Source organism: Carex rostrata, chromosome 2 (genome assembly GCF_964058835.1).
Source record: "Carex rostrata chromosome 2, lpCarRost1.2, whole genome shotgun sequence".
Classification (NCBI taxonomy): Eukaryota; Viridiplantae; Streptophyta; class Magnoliopsida; order Poales; family Cyperaceae; genus Carex; species Carex rostrata.
Window position 1 is genome coordinate 2,054,830 of NC_135919.1, and position 26,634 is coordinate 2,081,463.

At 34.4% G+C, this 26,634-nt stretch overlaps 3 protein-coding genes across 4 annotated transcripts; 2 read left to right on the top strand and 1 right to left on the bottom strand.

Annotated features, from left to right (window-relative positions):
- Window positions 1-95: 95 nt before the first annotated feature.
- Window positions 96-4,109, bottom strand: LOC144568246 (putative inorganic phosphate transporter 1-4). The gene is made up of 5 exons (XM_078318533.1): window positions 3,977-4,109; window positions 2,650-2,994; window positions 2,124-2,399; window positions 1,675-1,887; window positions 96-1,116 (listed from the first exon to the last, which is right to left on the bottom strand). Exons 2-5 carry the CDS (start codon window positions 2,971-2,973, stop codon window positions 328-330), a joined length of 1,602 nt encoding a protein of 533 aa, XP_078174659.1. The 5' UTR covers window positions 2,974-2,994; window positions 3,977-4,109; the 3' UTR covers window positions 96-327.
- Window positions 4,110-13,475: 9,366 nt separating this feature from the next.
- Window positions 13,476-22,645, top strand: LOC144568469 (threonine--tRNA ligase, mitochondrial 1-like). 2 transcript variants are annotated; one of them, XM_078318830.1, is made up of 22 exons: window positions 13,476-13,587; window positions 13,861-14,032; window positions 14,666-14,777; window positions 14,871-14,996; window positions 15,520-15,579; window positions 15,673-15,762; window positions 16,109-16,183; window positions 16,427-16,555; window positions 16,634-16,723; window positions 17,709-17,797; window positions 17,893-17,989; window positions 18,442-18,528; window positions 18,908-18,992; window positions 19,175-19,269; window positions 19,537-19,569; window positions 19,646-19,732; window positions 19,831-19,923; window positions 20,468-20,560; window positions 20,974-21,195; window positions 22,014-22,085; window positions 22,184-22,255; window positions 22,359-22,645. In XM_078318830.1, exons 2-22 carry the CDS (start codon window positions 13,869-13,871, stop codon window positions 22,464-22,466), a joined length of 2,079 nt encoding a protein of 692 aa, XP_078174956.1. In that variant the 5' UTR covers window positions 13,476-13,587; window positions 13,861-13,868; the 3' UTR covers window positions 22,467-22,645. The 2 variants fall into 2 exon arrangements, with proteins under 2 accessions (XP_078174956.1, XP_078174965.1); XM_078318839.1 differs by lacking the exon at window positions 13,476-13,587 and having other exon boundaries at window positions 13,703-14,032.
- A 504-nt stretch (window positions 22,646-23,149) lies between these two features.
- LOC144568493 (KRR1 family protein) lies at window positions 23,150-26,040 on the top strand. The gene is made up of 3 exons (XM_078318858.1): window positions 23,150-23,197; window positions 23,556-23,628; window positions 23,918-26,040. The coding sequence occupies exon 3, from the start codon at window positions 23,974-23,976 to the stop codon at window positions 25,846-25,848; it is 1,875 nt and encodes a 624-aa protein (XP_078174984.1). The 5' UTR covers window positions 23,150-23,197; window positions 23,556-23,628; window positions 23,918-23,973; the 3' UTR covers window positions 25,849-26,040.
- Window positions 26,041-26,634: the final 594 nt, after the last annotated feature.

The window sequence follows — 26,634 nt, forward strand, 5'->3', positions numbered from 1 at the left end:
TCCCATTCAACAATTCAATGTTTTATTAACAGGAAGGAGATCTTGTCAAACACTTCGATTCAAAATAATTATACACAATAAAACTTTGAAGAATCTAGCAGCAATATTCAACCAAATTCACATTCACCTTGATTTGTCAAAGATAGAAAAAGATACTTCAACAATTCTAATTAATTACTTACCATTTGAACAAAATAAAACAAAATTCTTAAGACAGACTCATTGGCTACCTCTTTATACATACTTAAAACATAGAAAAATAAATACTAAACTGGCATCTAAGCATTAAACTGTTCAAAGTAGATGGTACGGTCTCCCAGGCTTTAATCATACTGGTACGGTTCGGGTGTGACCGGAACCCATTTCAATATTTTCCTCCTCGTTCTCACCCGAACACTCCTCTAGCGACTTCCCCTTCGATTCAGGCACCAAGTATGTAAACAGTAGACCAAGGAAATTGCATGCGGCAAGCACAAAAAGCGAATTTCTGACACCAATACCGGGTGGGTACCCGTGATCGGTTTTCGTCTTATCCTTATTCTGTGCTGCGTACAGGAAACCAAATGAACCAATAATGGCACCAGCCTTGCCAGCTGCAGCAGAGATACCGTGACATGTCGATCTCAGCCGTGCCGGGAATATCTCAGCTGGTACAATAAAAGTCGTGCTGTTTGGCCCGAAATTAGCAAAGAAGAAAGTAAACGCATACATTACCACAAAACCGATATGGTTCCCTGGAGTCGTCCAGTGGTGGTACGGCAATGCGAGACCAAGCATGAAAACCGTCATCATGAGAAACCCGAGAGATTGGATCTTACGACGGCCAACAATATCAATGAACGCAACAGTGAACCAGTAGCCCGGTACGGTACCACACAGAGCGATTAGGGTTTGTGCACGTGAGATCCGAAAGACTTCTTCGAGAGCACTCATGGTACGTGCCTTTGGAATCCAGTTGATGGCGGTGAAGATGTCTTTCTGGAAAAGGTTTTGACTGTAAAATGCAATATCAAGAAGGAACCAGCACATAGCAGAACCCAGAAGGTGCGTCCCGTGCCGGCGCAAAAACTCGTGCGAGAAGAGCCCAAAATCCTTGTTATGTGTTAACTCCTCAACCTTCATTAATTACCAATTGAAATTACCATTAGAAAAGTTTCTTTCTTGTCAGTAAACAATTTTCTAGTGCTTTTATTCTCAAGTGAGACTATTGTACTTGGTTAAGCACGGATTGGCCCGTGCTATGGATCTGTATCTTGATTTTAAAGCCCAAACAGTTGATCTGAACCGTTCAACGTGATCTCCATATGATAATGTACTGATATACCCAATTTTACATTATTGAGATTTTCTTTACTATTTTTTTAAACAGGTAGAAAATCACTACTTCTGAATGGTTCAAAATCTTTAGATCAGGAAATCATCTACCTATCTAAAAAATCAGTACATTTTTATATGGAGCTCATGTGGAATGGTTCAGATCGAATGCTTGAACTTTGTAAATGAAAATATTGATCCAGAGCACAGACAGTACCACATATAGTCTCACTCTTTATTCTCCATTATATATAATAGATCAGAAGCAGAGTCATGTCTCGCATATCTTACGCAAATCAGTTCATTTACTGGTTCACAAAAATATTAATAAATAATTAACAAAAGAACTAAAGGAGTTACCTTTTCAGGTTCTTCGACGATTTCGACTTGGAGGACCTTGGACATGTCAGCGGCAGCCTGTTTTGCATTTTTTGCAACAAGAGCAGTGTAGCGAGCCGTCTCAGGCATTTTCATGCGCCAATAATAGGTCATCAGTGCAGGAATGGCACCAAACATTAAAATAATGCGCCAGACATAATCGGCATGCTCTGGGGTTGATGCTACCGGGTTGTCCTGATACCACAAAGAAAATAGAGTAAATGTAAGAAATAAAGAAATTATACAAATATACAAATACCAAACATAAATCTGACATTAAACTACTGTTAGGAACGCTATCCTCTGCGGAACTTTTAATCTGGTCCGTTCGTTTTGATCGGACGGACCAGATCGTTTTGATCGGACGAACGGACCAGATTAAAAGCTCCGCAGAGAATACTCCACAGAGGATACTCTCCCGTTATTCATACCTGGTAGGTGGGAGTGTTGAAGCGGGCCCGGAAGGCTGCAGAGATGATGATGGTAACAATACCGCCAGTGAGAATGCCAAAACCCTGCATGGCGAAAACTGCAGCAATAAATGCTCCTCTCGTCCTCTTGTTTGCGTATTCTGACATGATTGTCGCTGACAAGGGGTAGTCGCCACCTATGCCGAATCCGAGCCAGAATCTAAAGAAACACAGAGTCGTCATTACTCCAGTCGGTGAGTGGCCGAATGATAACCCAGACGCCACTGAGCATAATACCTTTAATAAAATAAGATTAATTTTAAGTTTGTAACAGTAACATGAATATTTCAGTAAAATTTCAGCCAATTTTCAGTAAAATATAATAGCCCTTAAAGTTATCAAATTACACATATTTCCAATCTAATTTGACTCCAATAGCTTCTTTTATTTTTCCTGAAAAAACTTTGATCTATTTTAAGAACAATTTTAATTAAAACAAATAATGTAAGAACAAATAAAAGATCTCTTGGGTTATGAATTTACTTACCATCATCATAAGAGTCATGCCATAAACGCGCTTCCTCCCCATTTTGTCACCTAACCAGCCAAAGAAAAGCTGGCCAGATAGCGTCCCGCAAAAGGCCACACCGTTCACTGCCGCAGCAATATTGGGCGGTAATGAACCCGGGTCTAAAGACCCGGGTCGGTAGTAGTAAATCCGACCCAACAGTTTGGTTACCAGAGAGATGCAAAACAGATCATATGCATCAGTGAAAAAACCCATACCAGCAATCACAATTGCTGTGAAGTGGTACAACTGGGTTTTTGCAACATCCAGGGCATTCAAAACCTGAAGCTGTTCCTTACCCATTGCTGGTACAAATCAAGGTACCTGTTGGTACAAACAAGATAAATAGTTAGTGTACCAGTGTATGAGCTTCTCCAGTGTTCTGTACTGGTACAAGGGATGTGACAGTGTGAGAAATAATAGGGGACAGAGAAAATTGGAAGCAAGTGGAGCAGTTTGAAAAGAACTTTAGGCCAACCTTTTGGATTTATGTGTTGTTTGGATCTTCTGTGGTACAAACTAGTACAGTACTTCCAAAAATCATTGCTGTAGAAGCCTTTTCCTGTTTCTTTCCAACATTTTAATGTCTGTTTCTAGGGAATTTATTTACTAGGATTTTGTAGGGCTACTAAAATCTACATTTTTTGGTCCCAACCATATTGCACAAATATATAACTATGCCACAGAAGATCTCAAATGCATGGGAAATAGAATTGAAGCCAACAATGAATTCCTAATTTAATACTTCACGTTCCGTCGAATCCCAAAAATCTTTTTTTAATAAAAAAATGGAACCCAAAATCTCTCTAGTTTTAATGCATTAGTAGCAACAATTTAGAAGCATGAATGAAAAACACAAACTTTAGAAGCATGAATGAATGTAAAAGAAAAGGGTATTTTTGGCGTTTTGCTTTTTATCGGAGGCAAAATTGTTAAAAATTGCAAAATTAGCAAAAGAAAAAGGTGCGAGATTGTTTGAACTTTGAAACATGAGACAAAAAGGAAAAGGAAAAAAGGCAAAAGATAAAAGATTATTTTATAATGTGCACGAGCAAAAAATGATTCTCATAAAGTATGGATATCCACCTATCAGAAAATCCCAGAGAAAAAGAAACAAAAGAAGTGAGCTAGCTAGGTCCATGTTTTAATGGAAACACATGCATTACGAAAGAATTATGCAATATTTTTTTCATAAACCTTCGCAAAACGAAAAAAAGATTTGAGCTTTTTCAAATGAATACAAAAATAACAAATCTCATTACCCTTTCTTCTCCGAAAAATGCGAGTTTAAATTCAATTCAATTACCTGCTTAGATCTTGCAAGAACTTGAATTCTTCTTCCTTGGTAAGAATTAAGGCGAAGGTGATTTGAGAGAGAGAGAGAGGATGAAATGAAGTGGATTGGGATGAGGAGCGTTGGAGCATAGGTTTGGTTGGTATTTATTTAGGAGGAAAACATAATTTTAACCAAGACCCTATATTTGTACAATATTCCATTTTTACTGGAAGTCTAAAAATCTTGAAAAGTTTTGTACCGACTTTTTACGGTTCCAGATTAATTGATTTTATAATAATAGTAAATAGTAAATAAAAACCAGTTACGTGTAAAAGCAGCTTAAAGAATAAAATAGAGATTCCAAGAAATATTCTTCTTAGAATTTAGCCAAAGGGACACGCGTTGGGTTCCTGTCCTTGGGCCCCACCAGCCGTAACTTTTTAGCTGTTTTCATGCGAAACTTCTGATGGGTACCGCCAATGGTATAACGGATTTAGTTGCACGAATTTTAAAGTAGATCGAACGGTCCAGATACAGTTAAATTGACTAATTGTAATTGGTACACTAGTAATTATAATTAATTGATAAATTGTCCTTATGAGAGGCTTTGGTGGAATAGTCCTGTACCGAATAGGCTATTTAGTACAAGATTTTTTTTTTTTTTATGTTTTCGGTCGTTTTTATTATCTGTGGAAGAGTTTATCTTCCGCGGCAAATTCGGATTGAGACCGAATAGCCTATTCGGTACATGGAAGATATAGATTTTTTGTGACCATTGTTAAATAAAATGATAAAATTGGATAATACTGAATAGCTTATTTGGTACCTCTTGGACAGTAAATGGGACGGTATTGAATTGCCTATTTAGTACTTATAATTTTTGTTTTAAAAAAAAAACCAATCAAGTTAGTTTCCTAAAATTCATTTTGTTTAATTATGGTTTATACAAAAAAAAAATCAATTTTATCCTATTGAATTTGAAGTGATAATATAAGCATCATAAATTTAATTACATAAACTTGAATATAGACCAATCATTTAAAAATACAAACATGACACTACAAAATTATGATATAACGAAATTACTATAATTTAATATCAACCTTTCTAAATTCATATGTCATCTAAATTAGCATTTATGATTTCAATCCAGTATCAAATAATAACAAACTTCACATTTTCTAATATTAAAATATTCTATTTAGGTAATTACCAAAAAAAAAAATCCAAATTTTCATCCTTATCCAATCTAATTAATGGTTTTTTTTGGAAGCTAGGGGATTTAATGTCTTCAAATCCAATCTATTTAATGGCACCAAGAAATACTCTTCTAATTCATTATATGCAATGTCTATTTTGAATTAGAATATTCATGAATTTCCTATCAGCTGAATGTTTTTTTTTTTTTAATTTCATCTCAGAGACTAAGGTAAGCAATAAAAAAACAGAATAAATAGAAAAGTAATTAAAAAAATTCAGAAATAAAAAAGGTATCAAATTTTAATATGGAGTAGAACTAGGATGTTTTTAAGCTCACTAAGTCCAAAGCCTATCAAATTGGCTTGAAAAGACAAATGCAAACCGTTAAAAATCGATCTACTCAATAAGTGATGTGCTGAAAATGAATAAATTTTTAAATTAATTTAATATAATGTTAAACAATCAAGAAATAATTAAAAAAATAAAACATACTTAAATTAACTTATAAATTTTTTTAACCACCTAACTTTATATTAAATTAATTCGAAAATAATTCAACAATTAATAAATTTTGTAATATTAAATATTTTTTAAATATAAATATCTAAACTAAGAGGGTCTTTAGAGCATCTTGTTGTGCCTGTTTAGGTCTACTCTATTAAGAAGAGTAGTTAGCTAGGGTCTTTAATTACGTTTGTTTTATCTCCATTTTTTTTTTTCTTATAAATGAAATTTTGGGTAGGTTACTTAATTATTGACCTACCTGAAAAAAACAAAAGATGGCTATGCCAATTTGCACACAGTGAAGGGAATCCAGTCAACTCAGAGTCAACTTAGTTACATTATTATCTTTTATTTATGCAGTTAGATCCCTACAAATTGATTAATATGGCTAACCTAGGTAACGCTTCCAAACAGAGCAGTTGACAATTTTGCCCCACCACCCTGTCTAAACTCTATACTTTAGATTCCAGTTCCAAGTCGCGTCCAGAGTTGTGAGTCAATTCATTCTTGAAATTTACAAAATTACTCTTATAATTATGAAAATTTTAGCTGACACCTCCTTACTATCACTTACAAAGTTATATTCACCTTGGGTACTAACTACCGAGAGAATGTTTTTGTTTGATTTTCGTAAAAGATAGGCAAGCCTTGGCCATCAATTGGATTACAAAGATTGCGTTTTAGTGGTGCTTAGCGTAGGAAGCGTATCCTTTGCAGAGCTTTTAATCTGGTCCGTTCGTTTTGGATCGGACGGACCAGATCAGATCTTGTCCGAATTGAAAAAAAAAAAAAATATTCTCAAAATTTGCAAGATCTGATCTGATCCATCCGATCTAAAATAAACGGACTAGATTAAAAGCTCCGCACAGCTCCACAGGGACAAAATTTATTCAAAGTACGTGACCGAATTTTAAAATGACTTTCCATTTTTACGCACATAGACTGTAAGATGAAACAAGTAAGATAATATATTTGATAAAACAATCTTAAATTTGTAGAAAAAAAATATAGATAATTAGGTGGATAATGGACAATAGAGATAAAGAAAAAGGAATTAATTTTCGGTGTATATTTTTCTTATATCCGTAATACAATGGGAATGGAATGAGCAATTTATAATTAAATTCTATACTACGTCTTCATTTGAACCCAATTGTCGTTAAGAGCATCTACATTCCTGAAACTCTTGGAATTTCTAAATAACTGTTAACTAATTTTTAGAAATTTTGACTCTGAAAGTTTCTAAATCCCCACATCCCTGAAACAATGGTTTAGAGTTTCTTAATTGCCACATCAGCAAATAAATTACATGAACAAATAATTTCAGCGAATTATTTGGCCATGTCAAAGTTTATAAACGATTTCTTATTAAGAAACTTTGGAGCAAAATTGTTAAATAAGAAACCCATCTGCATCCCTGAAACTAGTTTAGAAACTGTCACATCAGATTAGAAACTCCAAGAGTTTCAGGAATGTAGATACTCTAACAAATGTATTAATAAAAAAGAGTCATTTACATGGTCCTAAGTTACTTTTTTCTTAGTATTTTTTTTGGATGATATTATGAAATGAGACACAATTAATCTCAATTTTATTTCCATCTTGAGACTTGCCATTTCACCGTTTACAAGCTACGAGTCACTTTTTTAACTCGATCTCTAATGTTGGATTGCTCATTTTAAAAATGAGCGAGCTACGAGCTACGTCTAATTTGATTTGTTGCAATAATTAAATTTTGAGTTTTATGACTTCTAATTACTTATCGGAGTACAAACTCATCATTATATTTAGAAAGACCATATGTTTATTAGTTATTATCATCTTACAACATTATCTCATGTTGGTCCATGTACGTCTCAAGTACATGAAACATCTTAACTTTATACTAAATTAATTCGAAAATTTATAAATTTTGTAGTATTAAATATTTTTTAAATATAAATATCTAAGCTAAGAGGGTCTTTAGAGCATCTTGTTGTGCCTATTTAGGTCTACCTTATTAGGAAGAGTAGTTAGCTATGGTCTTTGGTTATTTTTGTTTTATCTCCATTTGTTTTTTCTTATCATTCACCTCCCTCAAAAAACAAAATATGCAAATTTGCACACAATCAAGGGAATCCAGCCAACTGATAGTCAACCTAATAATAACATTGTTTATCTTTAATTTATGCAGTTAGATCCCTATAAATTGACTAGGCCAAGCGCTTCCAAACAGAGTAGTTGACAACTTTGTACTGCCATCCTGTCTATACTTAGATTCCACTTCCCAGTCACTTCCAGAGACATTATTGAAAGATTACTTTTTTGTAAACCATAATTAAAAAAAAAAAAAGATTTTTATGAAACCAATATAATTATTATTATTTTTTTTTACAAAAATCATAAGAACTGAAATACTATTTTGGTAAAAAAAAAAAAATTGGGATTAAAATGACAATACGGTCCGAGATATTTTCACAATTTTTCAATGTATTTTTTTTTCTCAAAATCAGTGAAAACGACTCGTAATTGTCATTTCGATCTAAAAAAAAAGGGACCGAAATGGCATCTCGGTTCTATTTTGTAAGGGGATCAATTGTGCTATTTTGTAAAAGACAAAGCAATCAAGTTGTTTTGGTAAAATTTATTTATTTTATTTATGATTTCTAAAAAAATTCTTATTGAAGTATACAAAATCACCCTATAATTATGAAAATTTAGTTTACCTCCATACCATAATTTTTACAAAATAGAACAATTGATCCCCTTAGAAAATTATACTGTTTAATCTCTTAAAAGATAGGCGAGCCTTGGCCATACATTTGTTTTCTTTTTCTATTCATTGATGTAATAAGGCCATCAATTGGATTAGAAAGATTGTGTTTTAGTGGTGCTTGGTGCATGGGGATGAATGGTTAGAAAAAGTGTAAAAAAGGATTAAAAGTGGTTGGAAATATTAAACTTCAAACCTAAAATTTTATCAAGATTTTTTTTTTAAAAGCTTGGTAGGTGCTAACAAGTGGTTTGCATTAAATAAACACATTACATGCAACAGCTAGTACCTCATGGTACAATTTGCATGTGCTTACATCCATGTAAATTAAAACAAAACCCTAACCCACTCCTTGAGCATTAAATATTTATCAAGAAAAATAAACGAGTAATATAAAAATTATATTACTGCGAGTTTAGCACAGTGAATTAAGTTAGTCTTTTTACGGAAAGACACATGTTCAATTTTTGTAAAAAAAAAAAAACATCTATAAGAGATATGAGGGTTTGCCGAGGCCCTCTAATTAAAAAAAGGAGGGTTTAAATGTTTCGTGTCTTTCATACCTCGTTATGCCTTACATTTGATTAAATGGTAATATTAAATTGTCCTTTGTAAAAAAAACAGAGATTAATTTTAGATATATTTTCTGTTTAAATCCTTTAATTTCTACTAATTCAATGTTAATGAATTCTCACTTATAAAATAATAAATAGAAGAGATCATATATGTATTGAATACAAAAACTGACACTATGTGTACATACTATCAATTGATAAATTTGAGCGTAAAAAACTTTTTTAATTTGATCCAATAAATCAGATTCCTTTCACTTCCCGCAGGTAAATCTTAATATTTTAGTGCTGCTATGAAAATCAATGATTATCCGATTGAAAATTTAAAGATTTACTCTTTCAGAATGTAAAGTGCATCAAATTGTTTTCTTTTTTGTATAAGAAAATTTTATGAAGTAGTTATTGCCTTGGAATTGCTCATATGAATCTTTGTTATATTATTTTTTTCTCTCAGATGCAAAATCCTTAAAAATGATGTGTCGAATATATATGATAAAGTTGCTCTTTGTCATAAAAGTTTTGGTATTGTATTATATTTAAAATGTCAATATTCATTCCCAACTTATTTGAGGTCAAATCATGATAAAATTCATTATTGTATCAATAATTTAACTTTACAAATAAATACGACAAAACCAATCATTGTCTCCGTTGAATGTCACGAGCAACTTAAATAGTTAGTTGCACTTGATTCTGTCTAATTTCTTATAATTCTGATAAAAAAGCAGATGCAATCTCAATTTTCAGAAGCAACAAATTTAAGCCATATATATATATATTGGATTAGGTCATTTAGCAATACAACTCTTCAGAGATGCATGCCTAGAATTGGAACCAACGATGGAGACATGCATGATATTAATTAGGCAACACATGCATGCTGATGACAAATTAATTACACATTTAACTTCTGTTGAAAACAACTTCTTGATATATATAGAGAGAGAGAGATGGGCTATGGTGGATTCCAATGCATGGAGGGGTTTGTGCATTGAATCATAAATCTAAAATTCAAAATTTAAATGACCGATCCAAACCGTTCATCTTGTTCTCCATATTAATATGTGCTTGGAGACCAAATTTTACATTTTTCTGAATTTTTTTACTATTTATTAAGTATTTTACAAAATTATTGATCCAACGGTGGCTTAACAAAACAGTAAAATCAGCAGCCACCGTTGATCAACAATTTTGTAAAATACTTAATAAATAGTAAAAAAATTCAGAAAAAATGTAAAATTTGGTCTCCAAGCACATATTAATATGGAGAACAAGATGAACGGTTTGGATCGGTCATTTGAATTTTGAATTTTAGATTTATGATCCAATGCACAAACCCCTCCATACATTGCAATGCACCATAGTCCATCTCTCTCTCTCTATAGCACTTCCATATCCATACATATCAAATTCTGATTCGCATGGTGTATGTTACTTGACCCGAAATTTATATTTTTACCATCTAAGAAATTTGAAAATTTTCAATTTTAACACGGACACAATGTGAAATTGCGATCAGAAATTAAATGACCACAACTTCACGTTAAGTCCACAACCTTTATTTTTTATTTTTTTTCAACTTTGACCAAAATCACTACTCATCAAATTAAGTGTTCTTATTGGTTTTGTGAGGCTGCAACGTAAAAAAAAAATTATAAACGCAACATGAAGTTGCGGCCACTCAATTTCTTGCATAAATTTCATGTTGTATCCGTGTTAAAAATAGAATTCTACTCAAATTGTGATTTTTTTTTTAATGAACGGTAAATTTAAAAATTTCGGTTACTTTGACATGTGGAGACCAATTTGCACAAAATCAAGGGATCCAGTAAGTAGCATAGATGATAATCCTTCATTCTTGAAATTTACAAAATCACCCTATATTTATGAAAATTTAGTTTACCCCTATACCATCGTTTTTACAAAATATATATATATATATATAGAGTTAGGTTGGGGTGCTATGGATAGCATAGAGGCCTCTATGCTACGGCTCAATATTCGAGTTTTCAAAATCCAAACGTTCGATCCGAACCGTTCATCTTATTCTCCATATTAATATCTGCTTGGAGACCAAATTTTACATTTTTCTGAATTTTTTTACTATTTATTAAGTATTTTACAAAATTGTTGATCCAACGGTGGCTGCACAAAACAGTAAAACCGTTGGATTAGCGATTTTCAAAGTGGCTTAATAAATAGTAAAAAAATTCAGAAAATTATAAAATTTGGTCTCCAAGCAGATATTAATATGGAGAATAAGATGAACGGTTCGGATCGACCGTTTGAATTTTGAAAACTCGAATATTGAGCCGTAGCATAGAGGCCACTATGCTATCCATAGCACCCCAGCCTAACTCTATATATATATATATATATATATAGCACAATTGAGAATGTTTTTGTTTAATCTCCTAAAAGAGAGCCGAACCTTGGTCCTTGGCCATACATTTGTTTCCTTTTCTATTATTTTTTTTGAGAAAAACTGATAGTAGCTATCAGCTAGAAATTTCTATTCAGTTGATGTAATAAGGGAATCAATTGGATTAGAAAGATTGTGTTTTAGTGGTGCTTAGCGTATGGGGGTGAATGGTTAGAAAGTGTGAAAAGGAGCGGGAAATATATATATAATTACTGCGATGGATTGAGCTTCATCTCTTTACAGAAAGATGTTGGTCTAATTCTCAACCAAACAAAAAAATGTAAAAGATGTTGAAGTGTATCAATAGGGGCGGACTCAGTATGTAACCGGAGGGTAGCTGTCCTCTGAATTTTGAGTTTTAATGGTGATTTATCGGTATTGATCGATTTTGTCTCTCTCTGAAATTTTTGGAGCCCCCTTTGAATGTTTGATTTGTAATTCGGATCAAATTTAGTGTTAAAATCAAAATAAATTTCTTGAATTATGATTAGTAATTAGAATTATAAGTTAAAGAATTAGAAATTACAAGTTAGAGGATTGAAAAATATAAGTCAAAATATTGTTTTTTTATCAAGTACCTAATTAGTTAATGAGTTTAAATCTAATTAGGATTAGCTATTTAAAGCCGATTCAATATTTTTTGCTCCCCCCTCCCCCACTTGACTAAAATCTTGGATCCACCCCTATGTATCAAGACCCTTAACTAAAAAGAAAAAAAATTATGTAGCAAATTTATTCAAAGTGCGTGAGCGAATTATAAGATGATTTTCTTTTCTTACGCTCATAAACTGTAAGTTGAAACATGCAAGATAATATATTTGTACAATTTGATAAAAAGATCTTTGTAGAAAAAAATATAAAATAATTAGGTGTATACTGGACAATAGAGATACAAAAAAAAAAAAGGAATTATTTTTCTGTGTATATTTTTGTTATTGGAAGCAACATCGATCTTAGGTGGAGACAGTAAGAGTCTATTAATTAAGAGATTGAATGAAAGAGTTTGATACAGAAAATGAGCGGATTTCATTCAAAATATTATATGTTTATTTCTTAAGAAATATGCAGATAATTTGACAAGAGAAAGCAGAATGACAGAACTGAACCAACTTACAAGTTCAAATTTTCCAAGGTAAACTCAAAATTTAAATCATAGACATGAATTGTTCATTATTTTAGACTCAATCAACCCTAATTCACTCAACTTAATTAGATTCATGTTTCTTACCAACAATCTGAATTATATGTAAAAGAATACTATTTATTACAACATATAATATTTTGAATAAAATTTGTGCTCTTGTTATTATTTTGTGCTTATCATAAATGCTGATATGAGGTTATCTATTTGTATCAACAGATCATAAATTCAGAATCCAAAGACTTGCTAAGATTAAAAATTTCTTAATTAATCGCTCGCAATCCGCCGTCACCTCCATTCATCCCTCTAACCGGACTCTCTGTTTTCAAGATCGGTCGTGCGAATTCTGTCTTAAATAATGGCCAACGCGGACACCAAATGCCAGTGCTTCACTGGTATCTTATATTCTGGTACAGTATTAAAGTCTTGACTTGTTCTGGAGTAATTTTTGTGGGACTTAATTTTTTGTTAGTGTAGTGATCTAGAAGCCAACCAATTGATGGTAAGGTTATGGCAACTGTTAAAAATATATATTTGAGTTAAAGCGTTTCTAGTTCTTCAGCTCCAAAAACAGCCCCCTTTGTTCTTCTTTTATTCCACTAAATTTGTCATCAAAGTGGAAGCTAGATACAGTAAAAGTAGCATCAAATATAAGTCATATTTCAAACTAATCCAATGAATTAAATGCAAGTGTCATATTTCAAACTTTTCAGTAAAGCGACATATATAATTTCTCAAGGTAAAAATTTATGGTTCAAGGAATACTTTAATTGGGCTGAAACTTTAATTTTAATAAGGATCGTAGTATATTGTTATATGTGCCTACGGACAAGGCCCATAAGGTATGGAGAGGCCCAGTATTTGAAAGCCTGTCCTTGCAAATTTATCAAGTCCAGTATTGGGCTTTTGATGAAGCCCAAAATTCCCCATTCTCCATTGTTATTCTTTCTTTCTAATGCGAAAACCCTCAAACAGGTGCTCGCCTCTCTTCCTCGCTCTATCGGCTATCGCCCGCCAGCCACCCCTCAAGCGTCGACCGTCTCAAAACAGGTCCCTCTCTCTCTCAAAACCTCTACTTTTCTTTTAAAGGGTAACCAGAAGAAGAGCAACAGTTTCCCTTAATTCAATTCCAACAAATATTCACAAATTCACAATCAAGTGACAGTCTCTCTCTCTATGCTCCCCCGAAAAAGGGACCCACAAGAGAAAGACCAGCTGTCACCACATTTCTTTTCTTTATGCTTTTCCTCCGACGGAATTTTCTCCGACCAATATCCTCCTCTCTCTCATTCTCCTTCCTCTCCACCTTTGCTATCTCTTCAGATTCATCCATGGGGGAGAGCTCCAACTCAAATCCTGGCGTTGGGGCCAATGCTAAGCCGTTCAAGGATCAGGCCTATCTCGATGCTGTGGTTGATAAACGGATTAAGATGTTCCAGGCGATTCAGGCAGAGCAGATTGCTGAAAGAACGAAAATTGGTGGTGAACCAATCAAGTAAATGTTGCTTCTTCTTTTTTGTTTTGCCAATCCCAAATTGTTTCGAACAGTTATGTTGATTTTGAGTAGTTTTCAACTCAGGATAAGTGAATAACTGCTAAAGGTCTTACCAGAAAACCTGTATTTAAAGCTTCTCAGGCAGAATTACCATCTTTATCTGGGTAAAACAATTTTTTATTTGGTTTTAATCTAGGCTTGATATGAAGTTTGGTCTGACACTTGCTTTGCAGCCAAGTCAATACAAGTATCTAGTGTCTGTTACTGAGATGTATAATCTGGTATTGTACTTGTATGTGCTCCTTAACCAGAAGTTACCATCTTTCACTGGGTAAATGATTTGTTATCTGGTCTGTTTCAGAAATTGGTCTTATTTTAGGCTCAAGTATGAAATTTTGTACAACATTTGCTAACTAATCAAGCCTGTGCCATTATCCACAATCATGCACAGAGAAATCTGGTAGAGAAAACCTTGGTGATAATTTACCATAAGCTGTAAGAACCACTAGCTGTAACTAAACTTGATGTAGCCATTTACCAATGCTTCTTTTTAAAAATCTTTATAATATCAAATATGCACAGAGATCATACAGATGCAAATTTTATTTTATATTATTTAATTGGTATTTATAGGATTACATTGCCTAACGGTTCAGTAAAGGAGGGTAAAAAGTTGATTACCTCTCCAATGGACATTGCCAAGGAGATTTCCACTGGCTTGGCTGCGAGTGCACTCATAGCTCAAGTGAGCACCTTATATATTTTAAATCTACAAGTATCAAATTAGCTGTTTTACATTTCTTATTATAGTACATTGTTTTATTTTCTGTGTCCAAAGGTAAATGGAACCTTGTGGGACATGACAAGACCACTTGAGGAAGATTGCGAGCTAAAATTGTTCAAATTTGAAGATGATGAAGGCCGAGACACCTTTTGGCACTCTAGTGCTCACATCCTTGGGGAGGTACTCCCTCCTAACACACGTATTTATTTGTATAATTGTATTTAAAAGTGTCTTTTATTTTAGTTAGATTTTGTAGGAGTATTTTCATACATGAAACTGTAAAATGGCAAAATGGCAACGCTCCCTGCATTATACCATTTTTACTGCTGTTCACTGCACATATTGGCAATATTGTTTTCAGCTCCAGACCTTCATCTTATACAAAAGTTGGAAAAGCTTTGCTTCAGTGTTTTTTATTTTCAGTATCCAAAGGCAACGAAAGCAAGGGTGATCTATCTTTCCAAAATTAGTAAAGCTTCTTACAGGCATATGTGATATTTTGGGTTATGCAGTGCTTTGACATTTTTGATATGTTGTAGGTGATAATAAATCGAAGCTTCAATTATTAATTTTTGTATTACTTTTGTTTCTGTTATGCACATGCCAATAGGGGCAATAGCATATGAACTTTTGTGGAATGGACATTGTTAAAATTCATTCGTATTAGTTGATTGTCACTTTTAAATTTGTGAATCTAATGCAGTCTTTGGAAAGAGAGTATGGATGCAAGCTTTGCATTGGGCCATGCACTACAAGAGGAGAGGTAACATGGAAGCTTTATCTCTGTTGTTAACATCGAGTTGTTAGAAATTATTTTTATATTTTTGTCCCTTATTATATGCCATGCTCGTTCCAGGGTTTCTACTATGATGCCTACTACAATAATTTGACGTTGAATGAAGAGCATTTCAAGAATATAAAATCTCAGGCAGAGAAAGCTGTTGCGGTATATCATGTTATCGACATTTTTATGTAATTGTACCTTTTTTTTCATTTTGTACGTTGCCAGCTGTCAATTTCTTGAAAGATTACAACAAGAGATATTCTATGTAAGTTTAAAATAAGACCACCGACTAAAACTTAAAAGATCTAATAAATATAAAAATAGAACATTCAGATCTTGGCACCAAATCAGTATTGTAGGAACTAAGAATAACAAAGAGTGGGTGTGGTAACCCTCGGATGTATCAACTAAAAAACAACACTCCATAAACTTAAAAAAAGTTTTGCAAATCTTGAAAACTTTGTGAATTGATTGGTTATTAATCTATACAGCTTCATTCTCAATGCAGGAGAAACAACCTTTTGAGCGAATTGAAGTTTCTAGAAATCAGGCACTTGAAATTTTTGCGGAAAACCAGTTCAAGGTTCCTTTTCCTTTCAAGTTCTGTTATACATGCTTTGCAAAGTTACAATACAATATCTGTAGTTTTTTGTATTCCATGTGTCTGCTTTTTTCTTAGAAAAAGGGAAGTCACATTGTACATAATCCAACCTTTTCTCTTTTTAATACCACAAAAATCAGGATTCCTATTTGAACATGATAAATACACTGAGTTTTTATTTTCTTAATTATTTAATTTATTTCTAAAAATTTGTGTCATATGCAGGTGGAAATCATCAATGACTTGCCAGAAGACAAGACAATTACTGTTTATAGATGTGGTCCTTTAGTTGATCTGTGCCGTGGGCCACACATCCCAAACACATCCTTTGTTAAAGCTTTTGCATGCTTGAAGGTGACTCAATATTTTTAATTTATTTACACATGTTTAATTTTGTTTTTTGGATTGTAATGTGATATGTAAAATGCATAGGCATCTTCATCCTATTGGAGGGGAAAAGCAGACCGTGAAAGCTTACAAAGGGTCTATGGGATTTCTTATCCCGATCAAAAGCGTCTCAAGGTAAACTTTTTTGTTAACCGGATGCAGATATACCTTATCAACCAGTGTAGCTTCCTGTTGGTAAATATACATCACACGAGGACAAAAGATATATGGAGTAAATCCGGATGTGGTTTGGGAAATTCTAGCTACATTCAGGATTTAATCATATATATAGGTCAAATTATACTGGGTCAGGGTAGAACTGCGGAACCAAAACTAAAAAAATAAACCCAGGGTAGCTACCAGGGGTAAATGTCCATTCCATAATATGTCAAATAGAGATCAATATGCATGCTGTGTAATATGATAGGTATGCTTAGTGTCTCTAGCTGCAGTTGCACTGCTAGCAATGTTCTTAGGACCCAAACATATTTCTTGTTAGATACAGTCACACAGATATAGTTATGTAGAGTCCGTGCTGTCTACAAGTGGACTTTCTAACTTGGGGAATTATCATGTATACCCTTCAATAACCTCAAAATTACGTATTCCCCCTTCTAAAACCCATAATATCATATTTATCCTTCTAAATCTAAAACAAATCACAAATTTACCCAATTTATTGTTTATTCTATTAATACTCATTTTAAATTTATAAACTTCCTATTTTACCCTTATTAAAAAAATAATAAATATGTAATGTGTAAGAGAAATGTTCAGACTTCTAATTGGTCGGTTTGTGAGGGCAAATGGTTCATTTCTTTACTTGGGACGCATACACAGTTACATTTAGGCTTACACTTTTGTGTGCGTCACAAATAGGGAAATAAATCATTTGCCCTCACAAATTGGCCAATTAGAAAACTGAACATTTCTCTTACTCATGCAAATTTTTGAGTTTTTGAAATTGAAAAGGGTATATATGATATGATGAATTTTACAAGGAAAAAGATGTAATTTTGAGGTTTTTGAAAGATATGCATGAAATTTGCCCTTGTAACTTGGCAGGGAGTTATTTCATACCTGTGACTGTGATCTAATATTTTATTCATGTGTTTCATAGGAATATCTGCACTTCTTGGAGGAGGCCAAGAAGCGTGACCACAGGGTTCTTGGGCAGGCTCAAGAACTTTTCTTTTTCCATCCTCTTAGGTACATTTACACATTTCTATGTTATTCTGTTGTGTTCGTTTGTGACTTTTTCCTGGACTTCTTTTTGACATTAAATATGTTTTGTAACAACTTAGTCCCGGGAGCTGTTTCTTCCTGCCCAATGGCGCTAGAATATATAATAAGTTGATGGACTTTCTTAAAGTCCAATACAAGGACAGAGGCTACCATGAGGTAAATCTTCTCTTTTCCAAAATTTATTAGCAACCAACCCTGGGACGTGCAGGGATAACAAAAAGTCAAATCTAATATGGTTTGGATGTGTAAAGTAAAACATGTAGCTTCAGAAGTACGGAAATTTCTATGTACTATGCATTTTCTCTTCAAATATACAAGTAAAAATGCAATGCAGGATGAATATTAGTGAAAGCCCTTAGAACTGTCATATATAAACATGAAAATCATACTAAAACTAGTGTAAATTCCAAAATATACATTATGAATAATAGCACATAAAAAAAAGTTTCTTAAACATTCAAAACAAAAGCCGAAAAGTGAATTATGTGGGATATAATGAGTTAATGTTTTCTTTTGGTGAATAGATGAATGTAGCATTGAAGATTTTTATAGAAGATGGCATCTTTTAACTTCAAATTGATTAACTTATGTTTTTGAACACCGTTTAGGTCTTGACGCCAAACATTTACAACATGCAACTCTGGGAGACTTCTGGTCATGCTGCAAACTACAAAGAAAATATGTTTGTTTTTGAGGTAATTTTGTTTTTCAAAGTATTGTTATTTGAAAGCATTGATTTGGTTTCGGGAAGTTGGTTTATATATAAACTAGTTCAGTGATATTTGATTGTTGTTTATCAATTTCCCAAGTTTAATGTCCGTGAGGGATTGTGATGATCGAAAGGGAGAAGAAAAAATAATCAATTTTGGTAATGCGTGGTTTATTTTACGTATTAATTGGACAGTCGGTATTTGTTTGTTTTTTGTTTTTTTTTTGTGTATTTTTAGTTGACCATATCTCTGCTGTTTTACTCTGTTATCATTTGTTTTTCATTTATGCTGCTCATGAGATGATACTTAAATGTCTCCTATTGTGATGGATGTATTGTTGTGTATACTAATTTTGTTTTTCCAGATAGAGAAGCAGGAGTTTGGTCTTAAACCAATGAATTGCCCGGGTCACTGTTTAATGTTTGAGCACAGGGTTCGCTCTTACAGAGGTGAGATAATTGAATCTTTTAATTTAATTTTAGAAGCTGTTAAGAGGCCGTATTGTATTTTATTCATTATAATTAGTACCCTATTTTAGTCATCTTTGATAGCTATGGGCATGCTTTTATTGAATACAATAGGCTTATTGTCTTTAGATTGAGAAAACTCCTAATTATCCTCTTTTTTGCAGAATTGCCCCTCAGATTTGCTGATTTTGGAGTGCTGCACAGAAATGAGTTAAGTGGCGCACTTACGGGTTTAACTCGTGTTAGGAGGTTTCAACAGGTAATATATTTTGTTATGATGAAGGATATTACATGTTTACTTAAGGGCTGCACTTGTCAAGTTTTAGAGACTTCTGTTTGCTAGATTATTTTGTCCTGTTTCTTTACATAGTTCTTCTTAGACAAAATATGTACCTTCGTTTGAATTCTCTGTTTGATTCATGTACAATAATTATCACATGTTCTGCATTTGTGCTACTTAGTTGCAGACCACCTAAATTTTTTCATGTTACTGTGAATACTGACATGAACTTTCTGTTTTTTGTAGGATGATGCTCATATATTTTGTAGGGAGAGCCAGGTTAATTAAATCATTCTAAAAAAAAGATAATTATACTATTTATTCCCTTCATTCAATCACACATTTTATTCTACAGGTAAAAGATGAGGTCAAGTCTGTTCTGGAGTTCATTGATTATGTGTACAAGATATTCGGGTTCACTTATGAGTTGGAGTTATCTACGGTATTGATGAAACATTTTTTTTTATTATGATCTGTTTATTGATATGTGTCGGCTCCGATTATATATCTGAAAATATGTGATTTTTTTTGTTATTTAAGAGGCCGGAGAAATATTTGGGGGAAGTAGAGACGTGGAACAAAGCTGAGGCTGCTCTGTCAGATGCTTTGAATGAATTTGGGAAGCCATGGAAGGTAATCTTCTCCAATACTTAACTAGCATGTCTGATCCTAATATCTTAACAGTCCGGCTGCATAATAATACAGTCTTGGTACTCATCATCTTGTGTAAATTCGGGCTGCTATGCTGTTTGATTACACTCAGATTTTCATTTCTTCTGTTTCTTCTGAAAATAGTCATCTCTTAGGATCCCTTGCACTGAAACCACATAAGATAGGTTTAAAATTATAATCACATAGAGAAAGAAAGCTTTAATTCCCTATTTTTCCCCTCTCAGCAGCATCATAAGTAGCTGGTTCCTTTACCCTCAGATAATTGTGGCTTTTGTTCAAGTTCTTTGATTTTTGTAATTGAGCTTAGCTGCACCATCTTAGTCAGGTGTGTCGGGTATGCATCAATACCTTGTTATATTATCAAAATAATTTATGAATGAAGGAAACTTTGTCAGCATTATAGTTCCATTATATGTCATGACTTGAATTCTCATCTTTTGCCAAGCTTTTATCTGTACCGCAGTTTCATGTCAAAAACATAACAATAATTTTTTTTTTTTTGCAGATAAATGAAGGAGATGGTGCGTTTTATGGACCAAAGATTGACATAGGTGTTTTTGATGCATTGAAAAGAAAATTCCAATGCGCCACTTTGCAGGTTTTGCATTTGAAAACCGTGATTACTATATATGAGCAAGTTGGTGATAGTACAAAGAAACCAGAAAACAACTAAGAATAAAAAGGAGAAGCAAATGGAAAACTGGTTTTTATGGGTATCATATATATGTGCTTACAAATAATTCTTTGTTATGTTAAATAACTTGCCTCTCCTGATGCTTTCAAAATACTGTTGATGTGATGTTAACCCATTCTCTTGCTCATGTATTGGCAAGTTAGTGGGATTGGAGTTTTGAGTACCGGGAATGGGAGGGTTTCAGAAGATAATTTAACTTCTATAGGGTATCTGTGCTACTTTGAGTCTATTAAGGGTGTATGTGGTGCTTTGACAATAGTATGGGTAAAAACGGGATACTCATAAATATGACTCGGAACTTTTTTTTTTATCTGCAGTTGGATTTTCAGCTGCCATTACGGTTCAAGTTATCTTATTCAGCAGAAGATGAGGCTAAACTGGAGAGGCCAGTTATGATACACAGAGCCATACTCGGCTCTGTTGAGAGAATGTTTGCCATTCTTCTAGAACATTACAAGGGAAAGTGGCCTCTTTGGCTCAGCCCTCGCCAGGCCATTGTCTGTTCAGTGTCTTCCAACACTCTTGATTATGCCAAACGGGTACTTGAACGTTTTTAACTTTAGGAGTGTATAGACATTTGCTAACGGGTAACCCGTGACCCGTTCCGGGTTACCCGTTCCGGGTTACCCGTTACGGGTAACGGGTAGGATGGGTAAAGGGGTAGGTCGGGTACGGGTAAAACCCGTAACGGGTAGACGGGTAATTGGGCCAAAACCTATATCCGGTCCGTTTATTACCCGTACCCGTTGCGGGTTGACGGGTACGGGTACCGCGGGTACAGGTCCGGGTATCCGGGTACGGGTCCGGTCCGCCCGTTTTTTTTTTTTTTTTTTTCTTTTTTTCCCCTTTTTTTCTGTTTTTTTTCAAAAAAATTCAAATTTTTTTGAAGTGAAACGGGTCGGGTACGGGTAACGGGTACCGGTATGCGGGTAGATGGGTACGGGTAACGGGTACGGGTATGCGGGTAGATGGGTACGGGTTGGCGGGTAGACGGGTACGGGTACAACGGGTTATTTTTTAAATCATGTTATCCGGTCTGTTTATTACCCGTACCCGTCTACCCGTTTGTACCCGGGCAACGGGTACCACGGGTACCACGGGTAACGGGTACGGGCCGGGCAAAACGGGTTCTACCCGTTCCGGGTTTAGCAAATGCCTAGGAGTGTACAGTTGATTTTTTAAGTAGACTGACTATTTAATATTAGGTACAGTTGTTGGTGCACCTGTACTGAGCCTAACAGTTCAGTATTCAAAATATTTTTTTTTTGTCTTTTCTAGAAGGAAATTAATATTTGAAGTTAATAGGGGACCCATTACTACCTGCCTGAGTTGCTCGTTTTGTTTCTACTTTTTTCAGGTGCATGAGCAGATACATAAAGCTGGGTATTATGTCGACATTGATTCCTCAGACCGTACGATTCAAAAGAAGGTGTACTTCTCTTTCTTACAATAGCATGAATTTTATACCATTTTTTGTAAAGTTGATGGATTGAATTCTCAACATATGGATCTTCCTTCTGATTTCAGGTACGGGAAGCACAAATAGCGCAATATAATTACATACTGGTGGTTGGCGCAAAGGAAGCTGATAATGGAAAGGTATAGTTTGCTTAATACCAGGAATTTGTTTTTTCTTAATGAATGCAGTCTATCTGTTGAAGTGTACATCTGATCTAACTATGGGAAATGCATTTTTGTTTAGGTAAGTGTCAGAGTTCGAGATGCTGCCAAAGATGCAAAGCTTGAGGAATTGTCTATAGAAGATCTCCTCTTAAAATTCAAGAGTGAAGTAGAATCTTTCCAAATATAACTAACACAGATTAGTGATATTTTATTGGACATTTGCTTCATGTGATATTTAAGGGAATGTTGTTGTTTTATTATTCTAATGTAGTATTGATTGTTTTCTATCATCGAGTTGGTTATTACCTATGAATTCATAATTTGAATCCTCAGTACTGATAAGAGGTGCTGAAGGTTAATCCATTATTTGTGCATCCTATTCAATTTCTTGAAAATGAGGCAAGGGTTGGTCTAGGCTCGTGCTAATTTCAAGCAAATTCTTCCTGTTACATTTTGCAAACGATAAGTACTGGGTATTAGATCATTTGGATTATAGGCATATGTTGATATTCAAAATTAGTCGAACTTTTTCCCTCCATGTTTTAATTCGGTCAATCCAAAAAAGAGAAAAATGCAGCAACAAGAATTTTTTTTAAAAATAAATGGGCTGAAAAGAATATTATTACGCTCAGAAACAACTCGGCCCAATAATTTGGGCCGGATGCTTCAGTAACAGCCTTAGTTGGAGTGTTTGTCTAAAATTATATGGAGAGGCCCATGATTTGAAAGCCTGTCCTTGTAAATTTATCCAGTCCAGTTTTGGGCTTTTGCATGAAGCCCAAAATTTCCCATTCCCCATTTCTTTCTAAATGCGAAAACCCTTAAACCGCTGCTCGCCTCTCTTCCTCGCTCTATCGCTCTCCAGCCCCGCCCCACTCAAGCGTCGACCGTCTCAAAACCTCTACAAGCGGAAGCCAGGTCCCTCTCTCTCTCTCTCTCTCTCTCTCTATCTCTCTCAAAACCTCTACCTTTATGGTTTCAGACATTCTTTAATTTCATTGGGAATCTTGCAATTTGCAACATTCTTTTTAACAAATTTCAGAAACTGCAGGAACGAGACCAATGGCGGATTGTTGGGTCTAAGTCGCCAGTAATAATAATTGTCAAATTAGGTTGAGGTTGTGACATAACTGGTGTAAAACTGTACCGGTCCGTAAATTTTACTTTAATTTGGTACAGTTTCTGTACCGTTATGGTGATGGTTTAACTGTTATCTCACTGTTTTGTTTTAATTTCGACTTGATGGTAAAATATTCCTTTTACTTTTCTTTTCCAGGGTACCCAGAAGAGCAACAATTTCCCTTAATTCAATTCCAACAAGTATTCACAAATTCACAAGCAAGTGACAGGTCTCTCTCTCTCTCTCTTTCTCTCTGCTAATAAAAGATTATGTTAATCTGGATCATAAATCTAAAACTTTATTGTTGATGGTTAGGCCAAATTCTTTAAACTTAAAAACTCCGTTCTTTTGTCCTTTAAAATTTGAAATTTTGATCTGAATCCTATTAGTCTATGCCTTAAAATACAAAACTTCAATGCAAAACTCTTCTATTCTTCCTTGCCATAAAATCTGAAAGTTTAATTCTAAAACTCTAGTCGTTCTATGCTTTAAAACTTAAAACTCTTAAATCTTTTTAGGGGGACAGATTTCGACCTGCTAACCAATAACCCTAGTAGAGAAATCATCAACAAACATGGCAAAAATGGACATCCTTGATGCATCTGATGACGGCTCAGGTTCCGGTTCCGACTCTGATTTGTGCAAAATTGAAATAAACAAGGAGTTTGCACGCCGATTAGAACACAACAAGAAACGTGAGGCACTGCAGCGTTACGAAGAGTACAAGAAACAAGGCCGGATAACCGATCCGGATTCCGGTTCGGATTCTGATTCAGATTCTAGCTCGGACTCTGCCGAGACCTATCTGACCCGTGATGACAGTAAGTTTTTTAACATATTGACCCGTTTGAAAAATAATGACCCGGAGGTTTTGAAAACCGATGTGAAGTTTTATGAATCTGAAGAAGAAGGAGATGAAAAGGAAGGTGATGAGAAACTGAAAAAGGAGGAGAAAAAGGGCAAAAAGAAAAAGGAGAAGCCTATGTATTTAAAAGATGTAGTTGCAAGGGATTTGTTAGAAAATGGTCCTGAATTTGCCGGTGAAGAAGAAATTACTGAGAAGTACAGTAAAAAATTATACAACAAAGAACAAAAGGCGGATCTTGAAGCATTTCTGAGTGCAGAGAAAGAGGCATTTGGGTCTGATGATGAAGAGAGTGATGATCTTTTCAAAAAGAAGGAGAGAAAAGGGGAAGAAGTTGAAGATGATGAAAATGCCCTTGATGTGGAGAAGCATCTAGATGCCTATTTCGACAAAGATGAGAACTTGGATGCAAATGAGAGGTTTTTGAAGGAGTTCTTTAGAAAGAAGTCTTGGATTGACAAAGAAAAGGGTAAAAGTGTAAAACAGGATGAAGTTTCTGATATTTCCGAAGATGAGGATGAGATAGAAAGACAAGAAAAATACGAAGCCGAGTATAATTACAGGCACGAAGAACAAGGCATGGCGGATCGTGTTTTGGGTCACTCGCGGGTCATAGAAGGATCCGTTAGAAAAAAAGACAGCAGCAGGAAGCAACAGAGAAAGAGTAAGAAGGAGAGAATGGAACAAGCCGAGAAAGAGAGAAGAGAGGAGTTGAAGCACTTGAAGAATTTAAAGAAGAAAGAGATACAAGAGAAGCTTGAGAGGATAAAAAAGGTTGCTGGTTTAGGAGATGCCGCTGGGTGCAACTTGGGTGCACTTGATTTGGAAGACGAGTTTGACCCTGATGATTACGACAAGAAGATGCAAGAAGTCTTCGGGTCGGATTATTACGAGGCAACCGATGCAGATCCGGGTTTTGGATCCGATAAGGAGGATGAGTTGGAAAAACCTGATTTTGGCAAAGAAGATGAATTGCTCGGTCTCGAAGAAGGTTGGGATTCGGCTAACGGGTCTGCCAAGACAAACGATGAGGGGTTTGAGAAGGCAAGAGAAAGATATTTGCAAAAGAAAGAGGGAGAGGGTACAACAAGTCAAGGAAAAATGTCTTACAAGGAGAAGGTGGATCTTGATAAGGAGCTTGAGGAGTATTACAAGTTGGATTACGAGGATACAATTGGGGATTTAAAAACCCGCTTCAAGTACCGGTCGGTACCAGCCAACCGGTACGGGCTGAAGCCTTGGGAGATTTTAGATGCATCTGACAAGGATTTGAACCAGTATGTCTCTCTTAAGAAAATAGCGCCTTATCAAGAGAAGGAATGGAAGGTGACGTACCACCAAAAGTTGAAGAAAGATTCGATACTTGGTAAAGATGAAAAGACCGGTAAGAAACATAGTGATAAGAAAAATAGAGAGGAAACAAAGGAAGAAAATAATATTGAGAAATTGGAGGGTGAGGATGAAAAAGGTGAAGAGCAGTCAAGGAAGAGTAGGAGAAGAAAGAGACAAGCCGAATTGAAGTTGCCTCAGTCAAGGCTAGAAGCTTATGGCAAGATTCCTTCCAAAAAACAAAAGAAGAATTAGGATGTTTTAATTTAAAATTAGATTGTTCGGAAAATTTTGTTGTGTTTGTTGTGTGTTTTGGATTCGAAAACTTTTCGCCTTTGTTTTGTCTTCCTTATCATTTCAGTTTAGTGGTTAATTACTCTCTCTTTTCAGAGATATGTGCTGTCAAATGAGCTCGTTAGTTGTGTTGTGCCAAAATTTAGAAATAAATACAGACATTAAATTTAGCTTATTACTTGATGCTGAATGTAACATTTTGAAGATGTTCTTAACTCAATTTTTTTTTTAATTTTCCTAGATTGGTTGATTGTTAATGTATTGGCTTTTACGCTTTTTAAAGCAACCAGTCTTTTCTATTCCTGATCCAGGTCTTGTTGTCAAGAAGAATAGCCTTATTTATGCAATAATTGAACGGTGTGATGTGCTGTTAATGTCAAAAAAAAAAAAAAAAATTGAGCAAAACAAATATTATTAATTGTTATCTTACAACCAGTAACAATATTTTACAGTGTGATTCTAAATTTTATTAATTGTTATCTTTGGAGTTGTAAATTTTTAGCTTTAGATGGGATGAGATGGGGGTGTTTGAAAGGAAAATGTTCCTCATCAAATTGAACATGTTGATTGTTGAGAGATGTAAATCTTGTTTGTCGGTAAATGCAAATACAAATATCTTTTGAGTTCAAGCTGTTTGGTGAGTATAGGTTTGGGCCTTCAAACGTGAAAAATATGTGAGACGAACTTTCCTTCTGAGCTTCATTTCATTTTGCAAATGAACAAACAGATATTTGATATCTGAGCTGC

Coding starts and splice junctions, on each gene's coding strand:
- LOC144568246 (XM_078318533.1), bottom strand. CDS start 2,973: ATGGGTAAGGAACAGCTTCAGGTTTTGAATGCCCTGGATGTTGCAAAA. Junction 1,888..2,123: donor TCAACACTCCCACCTACCAG/GTATGAATAACG, acceptor TTGTGGTATCAG/GACAACCCGGTAGCATCAAC. Junction 1,117..1,674: donor TCGTCGAAGAACCTGAAAAG/GTAACTCCTTTA, acceptor TAATTAATGAAG/GTTGAGGAGTTAACACATAA.
- LOC144568469 (XM_078318839.1), top strand. CDS start 13,776: ATGCTTTTCCTCCGACGGAATTTTCTCCGACCAATATCCTCCTCTCTC. Junction 14,033..14,665: donor ATTGGTGGTGAACCAATCAA/GTAAATGTTGCT, acceptor TGGTATTTATAG/GATTACATTGCCTAACGGTT. Junction 19,270..19,536: donor GTGTTAGGAGGTTTCAACAG/GTAATATATTTT, acceptor TGTTTTTTGTAG/GATGATGCTCATATATTTTG.
- LOC144568493 (XM_078318858.1), top strand. CDS start 23,974: ATGGCAAAAATGGACATCCTTGATGCATCTGATGACGGCTCAGGTTCC.